The following is a 24,711-nucleotide window of genomic DNA, read 5'->3' as shown; positions in this document are numbered from 1 at the left end:
ATGAATGCGGCCAAGTACAGAGATACCCTGGAAGAAAACCTCTTCCAGAGTGCTCTGAACCTCAGACTTGGCCGAAGGTTCACCTTCCAACAAGACAATGACCCAGCTTCACAACAACTCTGTGACCATTCCTGACTGGCCCAGCCAGAGTCCTGACCTAAACCCAATTGAGCATTTCTGGAGAGACCTGAAAATGGGTGTCCACCAAGGTTCATCATCCAACCTAATGGAATTGGAGAGGATCTACAAGGAAGAATGGCAGAGGATTCCCAAATCCAGGTGCGAAAAACTTGTTGCATCCTTCTGAAGAAGACTGAGCAAAGGGTCTGAATACTTATGAAAATATTTCAGTTTTTCTTGTTTAATAAATTTGCAAAAATTTCTACACTTTTTTTTTTCTCTCAAGATGGGGTGCAGAGTGTACATTAATGAGAAAAAAAATGAACTTTTTGAATTTACCAAATGGCTGCAATGAAACAGAGTGAAAAATTTAAAGGGGTCTGAATACTTTCCGTCCCAACTGAATGTCACATGTAATAGAGGAATTACTGGGATATTTTTTTATTTATTATACAGTGCCTTGAAAAAATATTCATACCTTGTGAACTTTTTCACATTTTTTTTCAAGTTACACTCGCAAACGTAAATGTGTGTTATTAGGATGTTATGTGATATGGCAACATTAACTAGCTAGTATTTGTGAAGTGTAAAGGAGATGATACATGGCTTTCTAAACATTTTAAAAATATAATTATGAAAAATTGTGATGTGCATTTGTATTCAGTCCCCCTGAGTCAATACTTTGTAGCACCACCTTTGGCTGCAATTTGTACTGAAAATCTTTTGATGTACGTCTCTACCAGCTTTGCACATCTGGAGGCTGAAAATTTGCCCATTCTTTGCACACTAGCTCTTTCTTGGTGAGGTTCAATGGAGATGCCTGTGATCAGCAATTTTCAAGTCGCCTCAAATTCTCAGTGGGATTTAGGCCTGGACTGTTACTGGACTATTCACACACTTGAATATGCTTTGAATGCAGCCATTCTAATGTAGCTCTGGCAGGATCTTTAGTGTCGTTGTCCTGCTGGAAGATGAACCTTTTGCCCCAGTCTCAAGTCTTTTTCAGCCTCTATCAGCTGTTCCTCTAGGATTGCCCTGTACTTAGCTCCATCCATTTTACCATCAACTCTGACCAGCTTCCCTGTCCCTGCAGAAGAAAAGCTTCTCCTCAGCGTGATGCTGCCATCACCATGTTTGATGGTGAGGATGGTGTTTTCACGGTGATGTACATTGTTAGTTTCCCGGTACATAGAGCATTTTGCCCAAAAAGAACACTTTCTTCAGCATGCTAGCTATGTTGCTTACTTGGCTTTTTTGCACATGGAACTTCTTATGGCTTGTTTCTTGCCCTCTTCCATAAAGACCAGATTTATGGAGTATATGACTAATAGTTGCCCTGTGGCCATCATTCTCTCACATGAGCTGTGCATTTCTGCAGCTCCTTCAAAGTGACCATGGTCCTCTTGGCTGCTTCTCTTCTTAGTACTCCACTTACTTGAAATGTCAGTTTAGGTGAACCTTAGTTCTACTTTGGTCTCATCTGACCAGAGCACCTTCTTTCACATACTGGCTGTGTCCTCTACATGACATTTTGCAGACTGCTAAGTGAATTTCTTATGGCTTGCTTTCAAAATGTCTTGCTTTGCATTATTCCAGAAATTGCAGATTCCTGGAGTATACTGGAGAGACTAATAGTTGTCCTGTGGACAGATTCTCCCCCTGAGCTTTGGATCTCTGCAGCTCCTTCAGAGTGACCATGGGTCTCTTGGCTGCTTCTACGTATAGTTAGTGCTGTTCATGCTTGTGATGTCAGTTTAGGTGGACAGCCATGTCTTGGTAGATTTGCAGTTGTGCTATACTCCTTCTATTCTTGAATGATGGATTAAACTGTGTTCTGTGGGCTATTTTTTTTAAACCAGATCCCTGCATTACTCTTCTCCACAACTTTATCCCTTACCTGTCTGGTGTCTTCCTTAGTTTTCATGATGCTGTGTGATCCCGAATGTTCTCAAATCTCTGAAGCCCTCACAGAACAGGTATGTTGTTATACCGAGAATACATTACACATAGGTGGACTCCATTTACTAATTATGTGATTTCTGGAGGCAATTGGTCACTCGGGATTTTATTTAGGGCTATCCGACTACAAGGAGGCTGAATACAAATTCATGTCAAAATTTATAAATTTATGTTTTTTAAATATTTAGAAAACAATGTTCATTTCCTTTTACACTTTACAAATACTTTCTACTTTTGTGTTGGTTGTAATATAAAAAAAATGCTGAAATGTTCACAGGGTAGGAATACTTTTTCAAAACACTTTAGGTCCTCAATACTCCTGCATCCTGCATATCAGTGAGGGCTGGATCCTCAGAACCCTACTGATCACCTAGAAAACTGTTCAGAAGCTCTCTTCAGCAAGCACTGACCGGGCACATAGCCTTGTAGTAGAGAGACTAAAGTGTCCGTACTCTGTCAGTGCTTTTATGTCAGAGCTCAGCTCTTCTAGACAGTCTTTTGAAAATGACTAGGGATGATCGAATACCTCAAATATTTGGCTTCGCGAATATCCGACGAATAGGTCGCTGATATGCGAATATTCGATGCGCAATGTAAGTCTATGGGAAGCCCGAATAGTTTCGAATAGTTGTTATTCGAGTTCCCCATAGACTTACATTGCGCATCGAATATTTGCAAATAGTCGAATAGCGGCGACCTATTCGGAAAATATTCGCGAAGCCGAATATTTGAGGTATTCCATCATCCCTAAAAATGACGATTCTTTTTTCACTTTTTTTTTCCAGTACATTTTATATAAAGTGAATTATGTCATTAGAAAAATACACATCCCACAAACCCCCCCCAAAAAACTGGCGGTGTTGAATATAGTTCTCCTGTCTCAGCCAGTTATAGATTACAGAAATAGTCACGTGGACGTGGCTGCACTTTTCCTCGCATAGTAGTGTCAAGAAATCTCGCTAGTTTTGCATTTTGTAGAGAAATTTTTAATTTTTCAAACACCATGCAGGTGCACATAAGGTTCCATAATATATTTATATCATGTATAGATCCAGCTATGATGCTGCTGCCAATTTTTGTTGGCAGGCTGCGCTTTGATGTCATAACCATAGTGCAGGTGACTGCTGCAGCCAATCACAGGGCTCAATGGTTCTTATAGTCTATATTGGTATCACTAGCGTACCCATTGATTGGCTGAAGAAGTCACATGTGCTGTAGCAATGACATCACCTCTGCAGCCTGTCAAGGCCAAGCATAGCAATGAGGAGGCATCGCTGGACCTGCAGAGGGTATGAAAGTAAGCAGAAATGAATGGAAGATTCAAATCCCCTTTAATCAGTGTACAATGTAAAGTCATACAACTGCCTAATACACTGTAGGTGTCATTTCTGCACCATATTTTAATATCTGCCTGATGGTAATGAATTAACCTATCCTCTAGTGATTTATATTCAGATAATCTGTCCAGTGTGGCTTATCAAGACTTAATCCACACTACATGTGTGCCCATAATTGTGTCCATATTCTCAGGAGGTATACTCTTATAGTGTGCAGTCTGGATGAATGTCTAGGCATTTGTCTACCATAAGGGTCCACTGTAAGGAAACTTGTATTTCATGGTATCGTCTTCTACTGCTTGGTAATAATAATAATAATTATTTCTATAACGTAAACATATTCCGCAGCACTTTACAATTCAGAGGTTCATATCCAAGCAAGTAACAATTGAAGATGGTATAATAATTAGGGCAGAAATAAACACAACCCTGCCCATAAGGCTACTTTCACACATCCGGTTTGAGCAGTGCGGCTCAATCCGGCTGTGAAACCTATGCAACAGATGCGGTGAAAACACCGCATCCTTTGCATACGTTTTTACATGCGGCCGGTCCGTTTTTTTCCGGTTGCGGCACGCTACTGAGCATGCGCAGTGAAAAAAAACGCATGCGGCGGCCGGATGCGTTTTTTGCCGCATCCCGCGTCCATAGGCATGCATTGAAAATGCGCCGCAGCGGCCGGATGCGGCGCGATGCGTTTTTTTCTGCCTGAGCAAAAAAACGTTGCAGGCAACGTTCCATCCGGCCGCGGCATCGGCTAAATCTGCCGCATGAGACAAAAACCGGACCGAACGCAAGCCCATGCGGCACAATACGGCACTAATGTAAGTCTATGCAAAAAAAAACCCGCAACCGGCAGCAAAAAAAACGGTTGCGGTTTTTCTGCAGAGTGCCGTATTGTGCCGCAGAGCAAAAACCGGATGTGTGAAAGTAGCCTAAGAGCTTACATTTCCTTGTAGTGGCTCTGTATGTGAAAGTGTAACCAGCTGTGCTTTCCTATAGTTCCACAAAGGTATGCAGTCTCCTACCAACCAGACGGAGGCCGAAACAACACACGTTCAACCTTTTGTCTGGTGAATGGTGTCCTGCGGCAACATTACAGTATATGTCTGGAAAAACCTCTGACGTATACTGTTCACCAGGTGCACAGACACGGAAGAGGACAGACACGCAGAAGAAGAGCTGTATACCTTTTATCAGTGCATATGGATTTTAAAATTGGGGATCCTCCACTCGGGACCACCCTCAATAAGTCAGTACATGGAGCTCTACCAGACCTAGACACAAAATAAATGAAATGTGTGTATCATGTAAAAATGTCAATTTTATGTGCTACAAGCCAATAAAGGTGTCTGTCTATTAAAAAGAAGCTATTACCCTTCCTTTTGACAATTATTACACTGAACAAAAATATAAACACAACATTTTTGTGTTTTTCCCATTTTTCATGAGCTGAACTCAAAGATCTAAGACTTTTCCATGTACACAAGGCCATTTTATTTCACGTATTGTTCACAAATTTGTCTATATCTGTGTTAGTGAGCACTACTCCTTTGCCGAGATAATCCATACATCTTACATGTGTGGCATATCAAGATGCGGATTAGAGAGCATGATTATTACACAGGTGTGCCTTAGGCTGGCCACAATAAAAGGCTACTCTAAAATGTGCAGTTTTATCACACAGCACATTGCCACAGACGTCACAAGTTTTGGGGAAGCGTTCAATTGTCATGCTGATTGCAGGAATGTCCACCAGAGCTGTTACCCATAAATTGAATGTTCCTTTCTCTACCGAAAGCTGCCTCAAAAGGTGTGTCAGAGAATTTGGCAGTACATCCAACCGTCCTCACAACCACAGACCACGTGTGACCATACCAGCCAGGACCTCCACATCCAGCATCTTCACCTCCAAGATTGTCGGAGACCAGCCACCCGGACAGCTGCTGCAACAATCGGTTTGGATAATCAAAGAATTTCTGCACAAACTGTCAGAAACCGTCTCAGGGAAGCACATATGCAGGCTCGCCATAATCATCGGGGTCTTCACCTGACTACAGTTTGTTATAACCAACTTGAGTTGGCAAATGCTCACATGCGATGGCATCTGGCACGTTGGAGAGATGTTCTCTTTACGGCTGAATCCCAGTTTTCACTGTACAGGGCAGATGAGACAATGTGTATGGCGTTGTGTGGGTGAGCAGTTTGCTGATGTTAACATTGTGAATTGTACATAAGGATAAGGCTGCACATCAAAGTTAGATAATAGTATAATGCTATAAGCATACCAAAAAACATTGAAGCATACAATGAAAAATGCCACTTGCTAACTTGAAAGTGTGAATAATGAAATGCACACCTGCCATGAATATTAGGAAAAAGGAGATATTTAGCAATCGCATTGATCAATGTAACTGAGCCCCAAGACCTCGTCAAGGTATATCTCTATATTGGGGTCCCTAGCTCTATGACCCTGTGTGTCATCTCATTGCAGTTAAACACTGCTGTGTGTGGAGAGGGGTAACCAAGGACTTTCTTATATAGGAGATGGAAAAAACATGGCCGAAAGGGGCGGAGCTGTTTTCACATTCAGAAAAAAACTTCATAATACTAAATAGGATAACTGAAGTGAGCACTAATATATATTATGAGTGCAAGCTTGTATGCTTTGTATACATTGTATGCTTCAATGTTTTTCGGTATGCTTATAGCATTATACTATTATCTAACTTTGATGTGCAGGCTTATCCTTATGTACTATGTATTTTTTTGGCTTGCACTCATAATATATATGAGTGCTCACTTCAGTTATCCTATTTAGTTATATGTAGTTTTTTTCTGAATGTGAACACAGCTCCGCCCCTTTCGGCCATGTTTTTTCCATCTCTATAAGAAAGTCCTTGGTTACCCCTCTCCACACACAGCAGTGTGTAACTGAAATGAGATGACACACAGGGTCATAGAGCTAGGGACCCCAATATAGAGATATACCTTGACGAGGTTTTGGGGCTCAGTTACATTGATCAATGTGATTGCTAAATATCTCCTTTTTCCTAATATTCATGGCAGGCATGCATTTCATTATTCACATTTTCAAGTTAGCAAGTAGCATTTTTCATTGCATGCTTCAATGTTTTTCGGTTTCCCTATAGCATTATACTATTATCTAACTTTGATGTGCAGCCTTATCCTTATGTACTATGTATTTTTTTGGCTTGCACTCATAATATATATTACTGCTCACTTCAGTTATCCTATTTAGTATTATGAACATTGTGAATTGATTAAGTGGCAGAAGGATTATGGTATGGGAAGGCGTATGTTATGGACCATGAACACAGGTGCCTTTTATTGATGCCATTTTGAATACACAGAGATGCCATGATGAGATCCAGAGGCCCATGGTTGTGCCAATCATCCACGGCAATCACCCTCATGTTGCAGAATGATAATACTCGGCCCGATATTGTAAGGGTCTGTACAGAATTCCTGGAAGACATCCCAGTTCTTGCATGGCCGTCATACTTGCTGGACATGTCGCCCATTCAGCATGGTTGGGATGCTCTGGATCAGTACATACAACAGTGTGTTCACGTTCCCGCCAATATCCAGCAACATCACACAGCCATTGAAGAGGAGTGGAGCAACATAGCCCACAATCAACCTGATCAACTATGCGAAAGAAATGTGTAGCACTACATGAGGCAAATGGTGGCCACACCAGATACTGTAAAATTGCACATATTAGAGTGGCCCTCCTTCTTTTTTTTTGGCCAGCCTAAGGCTGCGTGCACATCAGCGGTATTCTGCTGCACTGCCGGATCCGGCACAAGGTACATTACAGTTCATAGACAGTGCGGCAAGCCCCGGTCACATGCTGTCACATGCTCCGGTCACATGACCGCATGTGCCCGGAGCTTATCAGTGAAGTGTATTGTACTGTACTGCTCTTGTGCCGGATCTGGCAGTGCGGCAGAATACCGCTGATGTGAAAGCAGCGTTAGGCACACCTATGTAATAATCTTGATATACCACGCCTGTGAGGTGGATGGATTATCTTAGTAAAGGAGAAGTGCTCACAATCACAGATATAGAAAATTGTGAATCATATTTGAGAGAAAAAGGCCTTTTGTGTACATAGAAAAAGTCTTAAGGGTGCTTTACACACTGCGACATCGCTAGCGATCTCGTTAGCAATGTGACACACCAGATTGCAGATGCGATCTGCCGAGATCACACCTGTGACCAGCGCTATAAAAACAACCTATGTGTGATCTCTACAGATCGCATCTGGGATCTGGCGTGTCACATCGCTAATGAGATCGCTAGCGATGTCGCAGCGTGTAAAGCACCCTTTAGAGCTTTGAGTTCAGCTCATGAAAAATGAGAGCAAAAACAAGTATTGTGTTTATATTTTTATTTAGTGTATTAATATGCTTTTTCTTATATTGAGCAATCATATTTTGCAGTGCTTTACAGACATGATAACCACTGTCCCCATTGGGGTCACAATCATAATTCCCTATCAGTATGTCTTTGGAGTACGAGGGGAAACTGGAGAACCATGGCATACCCTCACAGACACGGGGAGAACATACCATCTCTTTGCAGATATTGTCCTTGGTGGGATTTGAACCCAGGACCCCAGTGCTGCAAAGCAACAGTGCTAACCACTGAGCCACCGTTCTGCCCAAGCAATGAGCTCTTACAGCCATGAAGAAGCCATAGGTGACTACACTAGCCTTACATGCCTGACGTTAAAATGAATATCCTTTCATGTAATGTGCATACACACCAGTTACTTCTGAGCTCTTATAGCGTGGCGTTTAGCTCTGCCACTTACAGGGGGATCTCACTTTCTATGCTCAGGGTGTTGACCAACCCCTTGAAATAATGGTTGCATGGTAGGTTTCTGTAATGAGTTTTTCTGTTTTTTCCCTTTCCATTTGAACAGACTCTTGGGACTGTGTAGCCACATGCTTCTTTATAGACACTGCACATAATATTCTTGACTATGTTGAGACAATCTGGAAAATCCTTAAACCAGGAGGCATTTGGATTAATTTAGGTAAGAGATCTGCCACTTCATAAATACATGGAATTGCATGCTTTTACCATGTATTGTATTCACAGTTTACTTTTTTTAAGGGGTTTTCTTATATGGTTTTATATACAATTTTGGAAAATCCCTTTCCCCAGCAGCAGTTTTTACTAAAAAACGAAAAACAACTCTTCTTCCCCAGGTTCAGCACTGAATCTTTGCCATTGTTCCCAGTGTCTGTTATTGTCTGCAGTCATGAGATCACGTTGACAGCGCTGCAGCCAGTAGCTGAGGTCATCAGCTCGTCTATTCATGGAGATGAGCTTCATTATTGTCTGCAGTCATGAGATCACGTTGACAGCGCTGCAGCCAGTAGCTGAGGTCATCAGCTCGTCTATTCAGGGAGCTGAGCTTCATTATTGTCTGCAGTCATGAGATCACGTTGACAGAGCTGCAGCCAGTAGCTGAGGTCATCAGCTCGTCTATTCAGGGAGCTGAGCTTCATTATTGTCTGCAGTCATGAGATCACGTTGACAGAGCTGCAGCCAGTAGCTGAGGTCATCAGCTCGTCTATTCAGGGAGCTGAGCTTCATTATTGTCTGCAGTCATGAGATCACGTTGACAGAGCTGCAGCCAGTAGCTGAGGTCATCAGCTCGTCTATTCAGGGAGCTGAGCTTCATTATTGTCTGCAGTCATGAGATCACGTTGACAGCGCTGCAGCCAGTAGCTGAGGTCATCAGCTCGTCTATTCAGGGAGCTGAGCTTCATTATTGTCTGCGGTCATGAGATCACGTTGACAGCGCTGCAGCCAGTAGCTGAGGTCATCAGCTCGTCTATTCAGGGAGCTGAGCTTCATTATTGTCTGCGGTCATGAGATCACGTTGACAGCGCTGCAGCCAGTAGCTGAGGTCATCAGCTCGTCTATTCAGGGAGCTGAGCTTCATTATTGTGTGCAGTGCTGTAGACGTGACCTCATGCTGCAGACAATAACAGACACTGGGAGCAGTAGTGGAGATTCGCCACTGGTTCGAGGTGGGGTGAGAAAAGTACTATGTGTTTGTTATTAAAAAAAAAAAAAAAAAACTGCAATTGGGGAACAGGGATTTTCCAATACTATAAAACCTTTTTAAAAGGGTGGTTCCACGATACAATGTATTGTTAATGCAGAAGAAATCTTGTAAATATTTTTGTAACTTAAGCACTAAAATGAATGACCTTTTAAAAGATAAGGGGTGCTACACACACAGCGAGATCGCTGCTGAGTCACGCTTTTTGTGACGCAGCAGTGACCTCATTAGCGATCTCGCTGTGTGTGACACTGAGCAGCGATCTGGCCCCTGCTGCGAGATCGCTGCTCGTTACACACAGCCCTGGTTCGTTTTCTTCAAAGGCGCTCTCCCGCTGTGACACACAGATCGCTGTGTGTGACAGCGAGAGAGCGACAAATGAAGTGAGCAGGGAACAGGAGCCGGCGTCTGGCAGCTGTGGAGGCTGGTAACTAAGATAAACATCGGGTAACCAAGGTGGTTACCCGATATTTACCTTAGTTACCAGCCTCTGCAGCTCTCACGCTGCCTGTGCTGCCGGCTCCGGCTCTCTGCATATGTAGCTGCATTACACATCGGGTTAATTAACCCGATGTGTACTGTAGCTAGGAGAGCAAGGAGCCAGCGCTCAGTGTGCGCGGCTCCCTGCACACACAGCTAAGCGGTGTGCGCTGGTAACTAATGTAAACATCGGGTAACCATACCCGATGTTTACCTTAGTTACCAGTGTCCGCAGCTTCCAGACGCCGGCTCCGTGCAAGCGCAGCGTCGCTTGCACGTCGCTGCTGGCTGGGGGCTGTTCACTGGTCGCTGGTGAGATCTGCCTGTTTGACAGCTCACCAGCGACCATGTAGCGATGCAGCAGCGATCCTGACCAGGTCAGATCGCTGGTCGGATCGCTGCTGCATCGCTAAAGTGTGAAGGTACCCTAAGTCCGTTTGTTGTCTAATATGGCGCCCCCTGGTGTTAGTATTACTGGCCACTGTGCCTGTCTGTCTAGCCCTATACCGGCAGAGCATGCCCCCCCCATTCCCTCTCTCTTTGCAATGGTCTCCTCATCTATGTATGGATATCCCTTTGTGCGTGTCAGCCAGTTGAATCTCATAGGCTAGTTTCATACCTGCGTTGAACAGGATCCGTAGCATTGCATTGTGTGACGCATGCAACGGATGCGTTGCATATAGTGGCACAACGCATGCTACAGATCGTACAAAATAACGCAGTCCGTTGTAGTTTTTTTTCCTTGACTTTACACATCTGAGCATGCGCAGTTGTGTAAAGTCAGGTGCGTTAACGGAATCCGTCAAATGACGCAATCTAACGGAATCCGCCACCATAGGCGTCCATTATAAAAACAACGGACGCCTAACGGATTCCTGCAGATTGCGTTTTTTTCACACTCCGCCAAGCGCAGAAAAACGTTACATGCTGCGTTCCATCCGCTCGACGCAGCGTCAAAATAACGACGCTGCGTCGTCCAGCGGATGCAACGCAGACACTTCCGTTACAGTGCGTCGTCCATACAAGTCTATGGAGAATAGCGCAGTGCGTTAACAGACTGCGCTATTCTCCATAGTGACGGACTGCGCTGAACGCAAGTGTGAAACTAGCCATAGTGAGAGCTGGTGCTGGAGCGTCTTGGGTGCCTGTATACTGACGCTCCCGCACATCACCAGGGCAGGAGCTTATCACCTGTCACCGCCGATATGACAAACAGTGGTACCACCTCTTGCCCTCATGTTCTTTACACGGCGAGGTGAATCTGTAAAGCAGGCAGCCGCTTCCTTGTACCAATCGCTTTCAGCAGTGCAGTGCGCAGCAGTTGTGATGAGTTTGTCATCTGACCACTGTGCTATGCCGAGGCAGTGAGCAAGATGGCAGACGTACTTCATTACACTGCTCTGTCATCTGTCAGTGTGACTGCATAACACAGCAGCCAGATGACAAATCTCAACTGCAATCAGAAGGCACAGAAGCCACTGTCTTACCACCTTCACATCTCCCCTACATTCCTTGTCAGCCGTGTGATCTGACGGCTATCTATAGTGTATAGGTGGTGGGGCTCTAGGGATAGAGTAACAGTTTATGAAGAAAAAAAATGTATGTATAGAACTTTTTTTTTGTCATATTTCTGCAAAAATAAATGGACTGGTTGAAAGGTGTCAGAGAATGCTCATGGTCCACAAGTTAGGCCTCCTTCACACTTAGATTTTTTTTTTTTTTTTCATTTATGAGAAAAACTGACCAAATTTTATCAGTGATTTCGGTCACATTTTAAGAGTTTTACCAGAATTTAGTCCAAGTTTCTCCCAACTCTCCGTGATGTCATCCGAGTGCTGTCCACTTTTTTTTACGAACACATTGTATTGCCGATTTTGATCTGACACTCAGATTGCAAACAAACATGTCTCCATGATTTTGCATGGACCACTTGGTCCTTGAAAAATCACAGATATTTGAATGACTCCATTACTATAGGTACACTTGCTAACTGAAAAAAATGGTTAGCGCTTGTATGCAAAATACAGGCATCTGAATGAGGCCTAAAGGGTGCTTTACACGCTGCGACATCGCTAACGATATATCGTCGGGGTCATGGTGTTTGTGATGCACATCCGGCGTCGTTAGCGTTATCGCAGCGTGTGACGGCTAGGAGCAACGATCGCAAAAACTTCAAAAATTGTTGACATGTCGCTCCTTTTCATAATATTGTTGGTTGTGCATGCCGCTGGTTGTTCGTCATTCCTGCGGCATCACACATCGCTGTGTGTGACACCTCAGGAACGACGAACATCTCCTTACCTGCCTCCACCGGCAATGAGGAAGGAAGGAGGTGGGCGGCATTTTATGTCCCGCTCATCTCCGCCCCTCCGTTTCTATTGGACGGCTGCCGTGTGACGCCGCACAAACCGCCCCCTTAGAAAGGAGGCGGATCGCCGGCCAGAGCATTGTCCCAGGGAAGGTAAGTCCGTGTGACGGGTGTAAGCGATGTTGTGCGCCACGGGCAGCGATTTGCCCTTGATGCACAATCGATGGGGGCGGGTACGCTCGCTTGCGATATCGATATTGCAGCGTGAAAAAGTGCCTTTTAGGGTCGATTTTAGACAGGTCAACTGTGGCAATAAATGGCCACCAATCAGCTACATATAAGTCCAGTGTCAGTCTCCCTGCCATTGGACATACTGGTACATTCAGTGTTTGAGCAGGCTCAGGAGCTGAACCTGCATTGCACCAGGCAGATGCCGGCTGCCTTACAACTGGCACCTTCCTATGGGGGCCACATCCTTAGGATGTGGATAGTGCTGAAATTGTGATGACAGTGTTGAGTGGCACCGCGCCCACAGGTCCCATAGCGGCTGCGTGGGCTGCCACGATGGACAGTACGCCCCTGCCTCAGTGACATCAATGGGGAAAAGGGCATCTTCAATACAGAAACAATCGACATGCTGCAGGTTTCAAAATCTGCATCACAAGTACATTTACAACTACCGTATATGCCGGCGTATAAGACGACTGGGCGTATAAGACGACCCCCAACTTCTGCCCTAAAAATATAGAATTTGGGATATACTCACTGTATAAGACTACCCCGCTCCCAAATGAAAAAAAGTCTGCTTTGATTGCAACATGTTCATTTTAATTCCGCGAGAGCCGTACAATATGTTTTTAAAGGGCCATTGACAGATCAATCGCTCCAATGTTCACTTAGTACAGCAAGGAATGCTCCTCCCTGCTGTATAAAGCCACAACTGGACTGAAACAATGGTACTACACTCTGCTACAAACAGACACACACAACTCTGCTACAAACAGACAAACACACACAACTCTGCTACAAACAGACAAACACACACAACTCTGCTACAAACAGACAAACACACACAACTCTGCTACATGCAGACAAACACACACAACTCTGCTACATACAGACAAACACATACAACTCTGCTACATACAGACAAACACACACAACTCTGCTACATGCAGACAAACACACACAACTCTGCTACATACAGACAAACACATACAACTCTGCTACATACAGACAAACACATACAACTCTGCTACATACAGACAAACACATACAACTCTGCTACATACAGACAAACACATACAACTCTGCTACATACAGACAAACACATACAACTCTGCTACATACAGACAAATACACACAACTCTGCTACATACAGACAAACACATACAACTCTGCTACATACAAACACGTACAACTCTGCTACATACAGACAAATACACACAACTCTGCTACATACAGACAAACACATACAACTCTGCTACATACAGACAAACACGTACAACTCTGCTACATACAGACAAACACATACAACTCTGCTACATACAGACAAATACACACAACTCTGCTGCTCTGTGGGGCCTGCACCCGCGGCTCGGCGGGTACAGCACCCGCGGCATCGGTGGGGGGGGGGATTGGCAGGGCATACATCTGGGGGGTTAGAAGCAGCTCACTGGGGCCCATAATGGGCACAAGTCCCCCTGTGTTAGATATCTCCCCCATAGTGCTGCCCATGGCCCCTATATAGATCGCACAAGTCCCCCTGTGTCAGATATCGCCCCCATAGTGCTGCCCATGGCCCCTATAGATCGCACAAGTCCCCCTGTGTCAGATATGGCCCCTAGGCTGCTGCCCAAAGTAAAATAAAACCCTCTTTCCTTATCTCCTGTCTGGCTCCGTGCTTCTGTTCTTCCACTTCCTGGTTGTCAGTGCGGTCATGTGATCGGCACAGCAGACTGAGATCTCTGTGTGCCTGATCAGTGGATCACAGGGACACTGGGAGAAACGCTGCAGGGGTAAGTAAAGCTTTTTTATTTTAGAATGAGCAGCAGCCTGGGGGCCAAATCTAACACATGGGGGACATGTGCGATCACACTGGGACGCAGGCTCATAGAATATGCACTGCTGCTCCAGCCCCTCACTGCGTGCGATTTCAGCACCACCGGAGATGGACAGCGGCTGTGCATATTATATGAGCGGGTGCAGGAGATCAAAGGATGCAGGCCGCAGCGTTCCCCTGTGCTCCAGAGCTGCTGCCCCCACCTCCCATGGACGCTGCAGTGTACATACACACCCCACCCCCCCCCCCCCCCCCGTATATCCGGCGTATAAGACGACCCCCCACTGTAGCCATTATTTTAAGGGGGTAAAAAGTCGTCTTATACGCCAGTATATACGGTACTATAGGGTTTTTCTGGGCAAAAAAATGCATAGAAACCATATTGTGTGCAATCAGCAGATAATTTTATTCTAAAAATTACTGCAACTGAAAACAAGCTTGAAAATTCACCATTGGACGGCCATTTGCAAACTTTAGCAAAGGAGGGTTCCCCTGTACCCTGAATTCACAGGAAAGCCGGCAAGATAAATAATGTAAAAAACTACTGTATATATAATTTACCAGAACAATTCTGTCTCAAACTAATATGTGTCCATTATTTATATAGAAACATACGTATGCCCATTATTTATATATAAATACACATCTATATAGGCAGACCCCGGCTAATGAACATTTCACTTACCTAGAACTCATAATAACTAACATGTAAAAAAACAACTAATTTTATTCACTCCTCTCTCCAGCCGCCCTGCCACTCACTACACAATGCCTATTGTTTCATTTCCAATTGTGGCAGATTGTTGAATTTTTTTTTTTCTTTTTAGGACCACTTTTGTATCACTTTGAAAACTTGGCAAATGAACTTTCTATAGAAGTGAGCTATGAAGATCTCAAAAATGTTATCATACAGTATGGATTTCGGTTTGAGGTATTTAGAAAGGGGTGTTCAAAGTTTCTAGTTCATTGTAAAGTTATGTTTTTATTTCACAATTTATCGATGGTTTACTTGATAGCACAGGAGCTTTCTTAGTGATTTCCTGGTGTATAACCGCTGGGATCCACAGTGATACTGAGAAGGAAGCTCTGTAAAGCCTCGCCTTCAGTGGAGCAGAAGTGCACATGCTCGACCTCTGCTCCGTTCATTGTCTATGGGACTGCTGCAGAAAGCCGAGCACAGCTGGCACTACTATGGATAATAAATGAGTAGGGAATGAGTTACTATTTTGGAGATATCATTTAATATACCGTATTTTTCGGACTATAAGACGCACCCTGGTTTTAGAGCAGGAAAATGGGAAAATAAAATTTTACGCAAAACATAGGAGTCATGACACACTGTTATGGAGCGAGGATCTGCTGTTGACACTGTTATGGGGGTAATGTCTCCAAATTCTCTACTAAGGTACCCCAGCCTGGTAATGAGCCTCCTGCCTTGTATATACAGTATATGTCCCTCATCCTGCTATATACCCCATCCTGGCATATGTCCCCATCCTGCTATATATGGTAACCCATCCTGCTATATACCCCCATCCTGCTATATACCCCCATCCTGCTGTATACCCCCATCCTGCTGTATACCCCCATCCTGCTCATATACCACCATCCTGCTATATACCCCCACCCTGCTCATATACCCCCATTCTGCTCATATACCCCCATCTTGCTCATATACCCCCATCCTGCTTATATACCCCCATCCTGCTCATAATATACCCCCATCGTGCTATACTCCCCCATCGTGCTATACACCCCCATCCTGCTATATGGCCGCATCCTTTGGCACATAAAAAAAATAAATGTTCATACTCTCCTTACCTCACTCCCTGCAGCAACGCTGCTCCTCCCATCTGTGTCAGCGGCAGCGCCGCTGAGTGGAGCCGTCCCCACTCTCCTGCAGCATTGCGATGTCCTCCTGTGCCAGCGGCGGCTGCGTGTGGACACATGTGCACAGCGATGACGTCATCGCTGTGCGCGCCGCTAATCTCCACTCAGCGGCCGCCGCTGGCACAGGAGGACATCACAATGCTGCAGGAGAACGGGGACGGCTCCACTCAGTGGCGCTGCCGCTGACACAGATGGGAGGAGGAGCGATGCTGCAGGAGAACGGGGATGGCTCCACTCAGCGGCCGCCGGCAGCCAAGAGATCGCAGTGCTGCAGGGGAACGGTGACAGGTGAATATACTGATTCACTGCACCTCGCGCTGATGATGATGTGCGGGGGGCAGTGAATACAGCTGCACATGATCACTCCAGGCTGCAGTTGCCAGGGGTGATCATGCGGGCCGGCTGTTTATCCCTCGCCCATCATGCCGCCCACCTGTCAGCGCCTGCTTCAGCGCTGAGAGATGGGCGGGAGGATGGGCGTGCATATTAATTGAGCGGGTCTACATGGTCACGGCAGGCGCTGCTACTGCCTGCTCGTGCCCCCCGATGACCCGCGCCACCACAGCACCCTCATTCCCGGCCCTATATTCAGACCATAAGACGCACCCCCCACTTTCCCCCAACATTTGGGGGGAAAAAAAAGTATGTCTTATGGTCCGAAAAATACGGTATGCAGAGTTATATATGGGACTCTAAAAATGTAAAAAAAAGCCTCAACACTGACAGGTATGTAGTTATTACCGTATTTTTCGGACTATAAGACGCACCGGACTATAAGACGCACCCTGGTTTTAGAGGAGGAAAATAGGAAAATAAAACTTTAAGCAAAAAAATGTGGTCATGACACACTGTTATGGGGCGAGGATCTGCTGCTGACACTGTTATGGAGGTAATGTCCCCAAATTCTCTACTAAGGTACCCCATCCTGGTAATGATCCTCCTGCCTTGTATATGATCCTGCTATAAACCCCCATCCTGCTCATATACCAGCATCCTGATCATATTCCCTCATCCTGTTCATATACCCCCATCCTATTGATATACCCCCCATCCATCCTATTGATATTTCCCCCATCCATCCTGCTCATATACTCCCATCCTGCTCATATACTCCCATCCTGGTCATATACCCCCATCCTGATCATATACCCCCATCCTGTTCATATACCCCCATCCTGTTTATATACCCCCATCCTATTCATATACCCCCATCCTGTTCATATACCCCCATCCTGTTCATATACCCCCATCCATCCTGCTCATATACTCCCATCCTGCTATATGCCCCCATCGTGTTCATATACTCCCATCCTGTTCATATACCCCCATCCTGTTCATATACTCCCATCCTGTTCACATACCCCCATCCTGTTCATATACCCCCCATCCATCCTGCTCTTATACTCCCATCCTGCTATATGCGCCCATCGTGCTCATATACCATCCTGGTATATGGCCTGTATCCTATAGCACAGAGAAAAAAAATAAACGTTTATACTCACCTTTTCCTCACTCCCTCCAGCACCGATCATCTTCCTCTCAACGGCAATGACCTGTGTGTGTGGAGCGGTTCCCCTGCAGCACGCGATGTCTTCCTGTATGTGCCGATCAGCTGATCAGCACAGATCAGCTGACCGGCACAGACAGGAAGACGGCTCCACACACGGGGACGGGTGAGTGTACTGATTCACTGCACCCCACGCTGATGATGACGCGCGGGGAGCAGTGAATACAGCCGCACATGATCACTCCAGGCTGTAATTGCCAGGGGTGATCATGCGGACCGGCTCTTTACCATGCGCGCGTCCCCGCTCATCCTCCCGCCCACTTGTCAGTGCCGGCTTCAGCGCTGAGAGATGGGCGGGAGGATGGGCGTGCATATGTAATGAGCGGGCCCACGTGGTCACGGCAGGCGCTGCTGCTGCCTGCTCGTGCCCCCGATGACCTGCTCCACCGCAGCACCCTCGTTCCCGGCCGCAGCCCTATAGTCAGACCATAAGACGCACCCCCAACTTTCCCCCAACATTTGGGGAAAAAAAAGTGCGTCTTATGGTCCAAAAAATACGGTACCTACCTACCTGTTGAGCCCGGTGCCGTTTTTCACTGGCACAGATCAGTCACAGACCGCTATTGCTGATGATTCAGCTGCTTCCGCTGACTGCGCATCAACAGACCGGCGGCTTCTCATTTGCTCTGCTCTATAGACGGGGTTGGATAGCCAAGTCATGCTGATTGACATCTGTCCCCCAGTTAGGCAGTGGAGAGCCAGCTGCCAATCAGCGTGACATCGGCTGTCCCACCCCATCTACAGAGCAGAGCAGATGAGAAGCCGCCACTCTGTTGATGCAGCCACTGTATCACCGGCACGAGCGGTCTGTGACTGTGAAGAATGGCGCCAGGCACAACAAGCAGGTAGGTAATTTCTTGCCTGTTGGTGCTTAGGCCCTTTTTTTTTATTTTCTTTTTAAAGTCCCGCAATGCGTACCAGTTGAAGTATTTAGGACAGGTTGATATGCTAAAGGGGCTCTCCTGAGATATTTTAATTTTTAGCCCTATTATTTTAAAGAATAGGAGGGATTTTTAATTCAGTCTTTTGTTTATTTCTGGGAAAAAAAAGATGTCAAACTGCAGTTACAAGTCAACTAATCCCTTGTATTTTGTATCTGTAGGTGGAGCGAGAATCTGTGAGGACAACATATACTGTGAATCACTTATCAATGATGAAGTACTTCTATGACTGCATATTTTTTGTAGCTCGCAAACCAGAATAATACCTCGACCTCCAAAGTTTTTGGCCTACACTTTCAGATGACTTGAAATGGGCTTTGCTCATGGTCACTAATTTCTTGACACAAAGGTGCCTTTTTCCAACCGGAGCTGATGCGAAGATGAACAGATCCTATTTATTTTTTTGAGACCCAGTCACACTAACACTATCGGGCAGGGGCTAAACAGCGACTTTGGCGGTGACGTAGGTTGCACGGCCAAGGATTGCTGTGTGCTGCTGCTACCTCGCAGGGTAATGCGGGTGAATGGCGATGCATTGCGACCCATATAGTACTGCCACAAGTGAGTTGCAAAAAGTCGGACATAATCTGATGTTTTGTGGTTGTCTTGGCACGTAAGTCATGCGGTCAAAGATCACTATACTGCGGCCAAAGTCGCCCTGTAACCTCGGCCTTAATGGAAATACATTTTCTCTTGTATATAACAGGTTTGTTTTTTTTTTTTTTAATAAACTAGTTGATGTAACATGTTATTATGTGAACACGACTCCAAAATCTCCATTGTTACAATATTGTGAATATGCATTATCTTCACCTAACTCACGTCTTCTACATAATCTGGTGACCTCTAGTGATTTAGTGTGGTCTGCTTACCCATGAGAGGGATAATGCAATATGTCAGTGCCTGTCATAATTAATTTATTTTTATTTGTGTTTAGCTGTTATACAGATTAAGGAAATTCATAAAAAATGCAATATGTTTTATTACTTTTAGTTTGCTGCTTACCAGGAATTTAGCGCTTCTTTTTCTGATGATGTTCCATAACATAAAGTGTGCCTGTTATCAAAAAAAGATGATGGACATTTTGATCAGCGGGGCTCTGAGATGACATAGTGTTACGTCACCACCGGAGTCCGCTCCAGCGACTTCTGCTCCGATCACCAGGCGACGCCGTGTTCATGCTGCGGATGGTGCTGGTGATAGGAGAGGAGTTGATGGCAGCGGCACCGGTGGGCACAGGCTCCGATCATCCACTGGGCTGGGTTATCTTGGGATCTGCAGTACCGCTGGCTGACTGTGGGTGGCATGTGTCTTCCAGCTGAAGTTGCCAGCGTTCAGCTACAGCCAATGGGAAGACAACACACCCTTCTTAGTTCCCCTCCTGTCTGCTGACCTCTGCCAGAGATAGTTCTGATTTCCTGGCTCCTGATCCACCCTATTCTGTTTTGTGATTCCTGTGTGCTGACTTCTGCGTGTTTTCTGACTACCCTTCTGCCTGCTGTTTTTGTACCTCGCTGCCCGATCCGGATTTGACCTTTGCTACATTTTCTGTTTACGTCCTTGCCTGCCGATTCTGTCCCTGTTCTGCTATTCCTGGTTTGACCCTGCCTGACGACTACTCTCATCGGACTGCTGCCTTCCACAGGTAGTGATCTCCAGGGCCCTGTGTAATTCCAAATACCTGTATAGGGATTAAAGGGTTTCAGGGTTCTGGGGGTCCTGCTTGGTGAGTGGCTTCCCTCTAGCCTGCCTGTCCATTACATCCCATCTGAGTTTGTTGATCCAGGCAGGCGTTACACATAGAGAGCGCACAATGTCTCTCCATAGAGAGTGTATAATGCACATGTCTATGGAAAGTCCGTAGACTCCGTACCTCACAAATGAGAAGTTTTTGTTTAAATCCTATATGTCCTCCTTAAAGCTTTTCTTAAGAGGCTTTGTCGCTAATTTTTTCTTTTTCATTGTGAGCCTGGACACTCTCTAGTTTGTGTCCGTCAGGTTCCAGATCTGTCTCCTGTGTGTATTCCGCTTTTCTCTTCCTATAAAAGAACAGAATAATGGAATTCCCGACCCTAATGTGAACTTAGCCTCAATAGGGGTTAAACTGAAAAATAAGGAGCGCTGATAGTGTAATACCAACAGATCAGTGAGGTAGATCAGGAAAAATACACTCACCTGAAAAGGTTGTGATAGTCACAACCACTGATAAAGCATAGGATGATGGCGTCTGCTGCAGCCCCACGTGGATGTGCATACAAATCAGAGTGAAGAGGGGGTTAATGCCGCGCATCAGCCAAAATGAAGATGTAGCACGTTGATGTTATAAACGTATTCTTTTATTCCATCGGTCTACGCGTTTCAAGGATATACCTCTTCTTCAGGACCAGTGCATCAACATACTATGTACACTGACGGAGCCAGTCACATCCACAGTTTACCGTCCACAGGCCCGTTTTTCCATATGGCCATGAGAAACTCTGCCTACTATTATTACTTTTGTAATTTTGCAGGTCTACGGGTGAGGTTTACTGATGTATAGCTGTTGTGGGTTTGGAAAGGTTACATGGCCTATAGTATTTAGACATTGTGATAATAAAAAGCGGTTTTCTATCTAACACTTTGCATTCATTCCAAAGTAAATGGGAAAATATTCTGATGAGTTTTTATCCAATATGCAAATAAGAGTGCATAAACTCTGTGGGCTGTCCTGGCCACGACAGCCCCGGCTCTCTTCAGTAACCCCTGCTCCACCATATTGATTGTCCAGCGTCTGCTGAGCTGGGCAGCTTAAGGCTGCTTTCACACTAGGTTTTTTTAACATGCCTCATGAACGTTTTTTTGCTGCAAAAGCGGATCCTGTTTTTGCAAAGAGAAACACGTGTTATTTTACAGGATCCTGTCACTTGAAGTTTATGGGCGGGGATTGGAGTCATGTGATCGGGAGTGAGGGGAACTGAACGTGAGACTGGAAATTCAGACACAGCTGGGGGGTAAGGGAGAGGAGAGAAAAGAGAGAGAGGAGAGAAGAAAGGAGAGAGAGAGGCGAGAGGAGAGGAAGAGAGAGGCGAGAAGAGAGGAGAGATAAAAGAGAGGAGAGAGAGAGAGACTGTGATCACGCCAGGCTGGTTTCTGGCCAAACAGGATCCTGTTTATCAGTATACCACCATTCACATTCGTTTGCGTGCAGTATAGTCAGGATCCAGCAATTTGCAGTATTTGGACGCAGCTCAAAAACGCTACAAGTAGCGTTTTTGAAAAAAGTTTAAAAACTGCAAGTCGCTGGATCCTGACTGTACCGCACGCAAATGCAGGTGAACGCATGTTGACACGAGTCCATTGCAAATGCATTGAAATGAAAACGCATTTCCACTGGATCCATTTTTGCATTAAAAAACGTTCAGGACGCATGTTAAAAAAAGTAGTGTGAAAGCAGCCTAAAATGCTTGGAGCTACACCACCTGCACCCCAGATTGATAGAGATGTTGTAGCAAACTATACAATATAATTGGGTAGCTCTGTGAGATGTGCGGTTTAGGTTTCTTATAAATGTCGCACTCTAAGCCCTAAGGGCTCATGCGCACGTTGCGTACTCACATGCATTTACGCTGTGTATAGCACTGCAGTGTAAATGCATGTGTCCTGCGTTCCCAGGACAATCTATGAACATTGTGCATGATTCGGGCGCACGTTGCTTTTTTGTACACAGCGATTTGGATGCTAAAATTTTGACCCAAATCCGTGCGTTCAGTAAAGCAGCATGTCAATTATTAGTGCGTTCTGGATGCAGCTCCCACTCTGTCTATGGTGGAGGCAGCAGCCAGAGCGCATGAAATCGGCTTTTATTAAGGCCTGAAACACACATCCGTTAAAACCACGTCCGTGTAAAACGGGTCATTTTTCGGGTCCGTTTTCCGTTTTTTAGGTCCGTTTTCATGGTATGTGTGGCCTGCGTGTGTATCCTGTATGCTAGCCGTATGTGCGTGTGGAATGTCCGTGTGTGCGTGAGTGAAATAACTAACGTGTGTGTGTTGCCCGTGTGAAATGTTCCGTGTGTGTTTGTGATGCACAATGTCGTTGATACATGTCGGCTGACAGCAGACAGAGTTGCGCGATGAGAATGAACTCGGGTGAACTTCACCCGAATTCATTGTCATGCCGCGGCTCTGTCTGTGTGCCGCGTACTGATTAGCGGTCACCTGTGAAGGACTCACCAGTGACCACTAATCCCCTGAGTGACTGAAGTGAGCAGCCCTCTCATACTTACCGCTCCCCGATCACCATCGCGGCGCTGCACGGCTGTTGTAAAAACTCCGGGGGCTTTTACTATTTTGATTAATCTATCTCATATTCCCTGCTTTACCCGCCCACAGGCGCCTGTGATTGGTTGCAGTCACACACGGCCACCACGCTGAGTGACAGCTGTGTCACTGCACCCAATCACAGCAGCCGGTGGGCGTGTCTATACTGTGCAATAAAATAAATAAATAATTTAAAAAAACGGCGTGCGTTCCCCCCCTATTTTAATACCAGCCAGATAAAGCCATACGGCTGCAGGCTGGTATTCTCAGGATGGGGAGCCCCACGTTATGGGGAGCCCCCCAGCCTAACAATATCAGCCAGCAGACGCCCAGAATTGCCGCATACATTATATGCGACAGTTCTGGGACTGTACCCGGCTCTTCCCGATTTGCCCTGGTGCGTTGGCAATTGGGGTAATAAGGAGTTAATGGCAGCCCATAGCTGCCACTAAATCGTAGATTAATCATGTCAGGCGTCTCCCCGAGATACCTTCCATGATTAATCTGTAAGTTACAGTTAAAAAACAGACACACCCGAAAAATCCTTTATTAGAAATAAAAAACACTAACAAATTCCCTCATTACCAATTTATTAACCCCAACAAAGCCCTCCATGCCCGGCGTAATCCACGGACCTCCAGCGTCGCATCCAGCTCTGCTGCATGAAGGTGACAGGAGCAGCAGAATACACCGCCGCTCCTGTCAGCTCCACGCAGCAAATGAGGTGAGTAGCGCGATCAGTTGAGCTGTTAGTGAGGTTACCCGCGGCCACCGCTGGATTCAGCGGTGGCCGTGAGTTACGTGACTGACAGCAGCTGATCGCGCTACTCACCTCATTTGCTGCATGGAGCTGACAGGAGCGGCGGTGTATTCTGCTGCTCCTGTCACCTTCATGCAGCAGAGCTGGATGCGACGCTGGAGGTCCGTGGATTACGCCGGGCATGGAGGGCTTTGTTGGGGTTAATGTTATCCATTTTTGCAGGATGTGTGTGGACCTTTTGAATTCAGGTGGAAAATGGTAAGCCTGTCATGTGTTATGTACTCATATAGTGCTAACTGACCCGCCTGGACCTGGTGTTGTGCGTCATTTATAGGCCTTAATTCAGACACTGTGCGTCTCGTGTATCCGTGCGAGATGCACCTATATAGTGCTGTTTTGCCCGCCTGACCTGGGTTTCTGGCGTCATTTATAGGTTACAGTTCAGAGACTGTGCATTTCACTCATATGATGGGCTCCCAGTGCAAGCCTTATTAGTGTGCATGTCTTATGCTAAACAGCCGCCCCTCCCCTCTAGTGTGGAGGTTGAGTGGCTGTGACATCAGCATCTTGCACCTTGGCTGCAGCCATCTTTATGAGGAAGGCTCACCACATTCTGTGTGTGCACATATCATTTGTCTTGGCTCCTTTTTGGTGTTTTTTTGATATAGTTCTTTGTGGTTTTTCTGGACACCTTGGACAATTCAGAAAACCACTTTAACCCATCAATGGAAACTGATGTATAGGTAGGTATGTAATTGGGGAATTGATGCTCTAAAGCCACTTATTGCGGTTAACCATTTAAATGCTGCTGTCAATCTCTAAGGCTATGTTCGCACGTTGCGTTTTTTACCGCGTTTCTGCAGCGTTTTTGGCTGCAGCG

The 24,711-nt window shown here is 45.7% G+C and overlaps 1 protein-coding gene across 2 annotated transcripts in view; it reads left to right on the top strand.

Moving 5' to 3' along the window:
• CARNMT1 (carnosine N-methyltransferase 1) overlaps positions 1–21,524 on the top strand; it is a 63,110-nt gene extending 41,586 nt beyond the window's left edge. For both annotated transcript variants that reach the window (XM_075340203.1, XM_075340194.1), the window contains exons 6-8: positions 8,371–8,484; positions 15,203–15,306; positions 18,935–21,524. In XM_075340203.1, coding sequence (XP_075196318.1) covers positions 8,371–8,484; positions 15,203–15,306; positions 18,935–19,036 — 320 coding nt within the window. In that variant the 3' untranslated portion in view covers positions 19,037–21,524. The remainder of the gene's footprint in view (positions 1–8,370; positions 8,485–15,202; positions 15,307–18,934) is intronic.
• The last annotated feature ends 3,187 nt before the right edge of the window (positions 21,525–24,711 follow it).

The sequence above is a fragment of the Anomaloglossus baeobatrachus genome, chromosome 1 (assembly GCF_048569485.1).
Source record: "Anomaloglossus baeobatrachus isolate aAnoBae1 chromosome 1, aAnoBae1.hap1, whole genome shotgun sequence".
Classification (NCBI taxonomy): domain Eukaryota; kingdom Metazoa; phylum Chordata; class Amphibia; order Anura; family Aromobatidae; genus Anomaloglossus; species Anomaloglossus baeobatrachus.
Note: the sequence above shows the minus strand (reverse complement) of the source record. Positions and strands in the feature narration are given on the sequence as shown.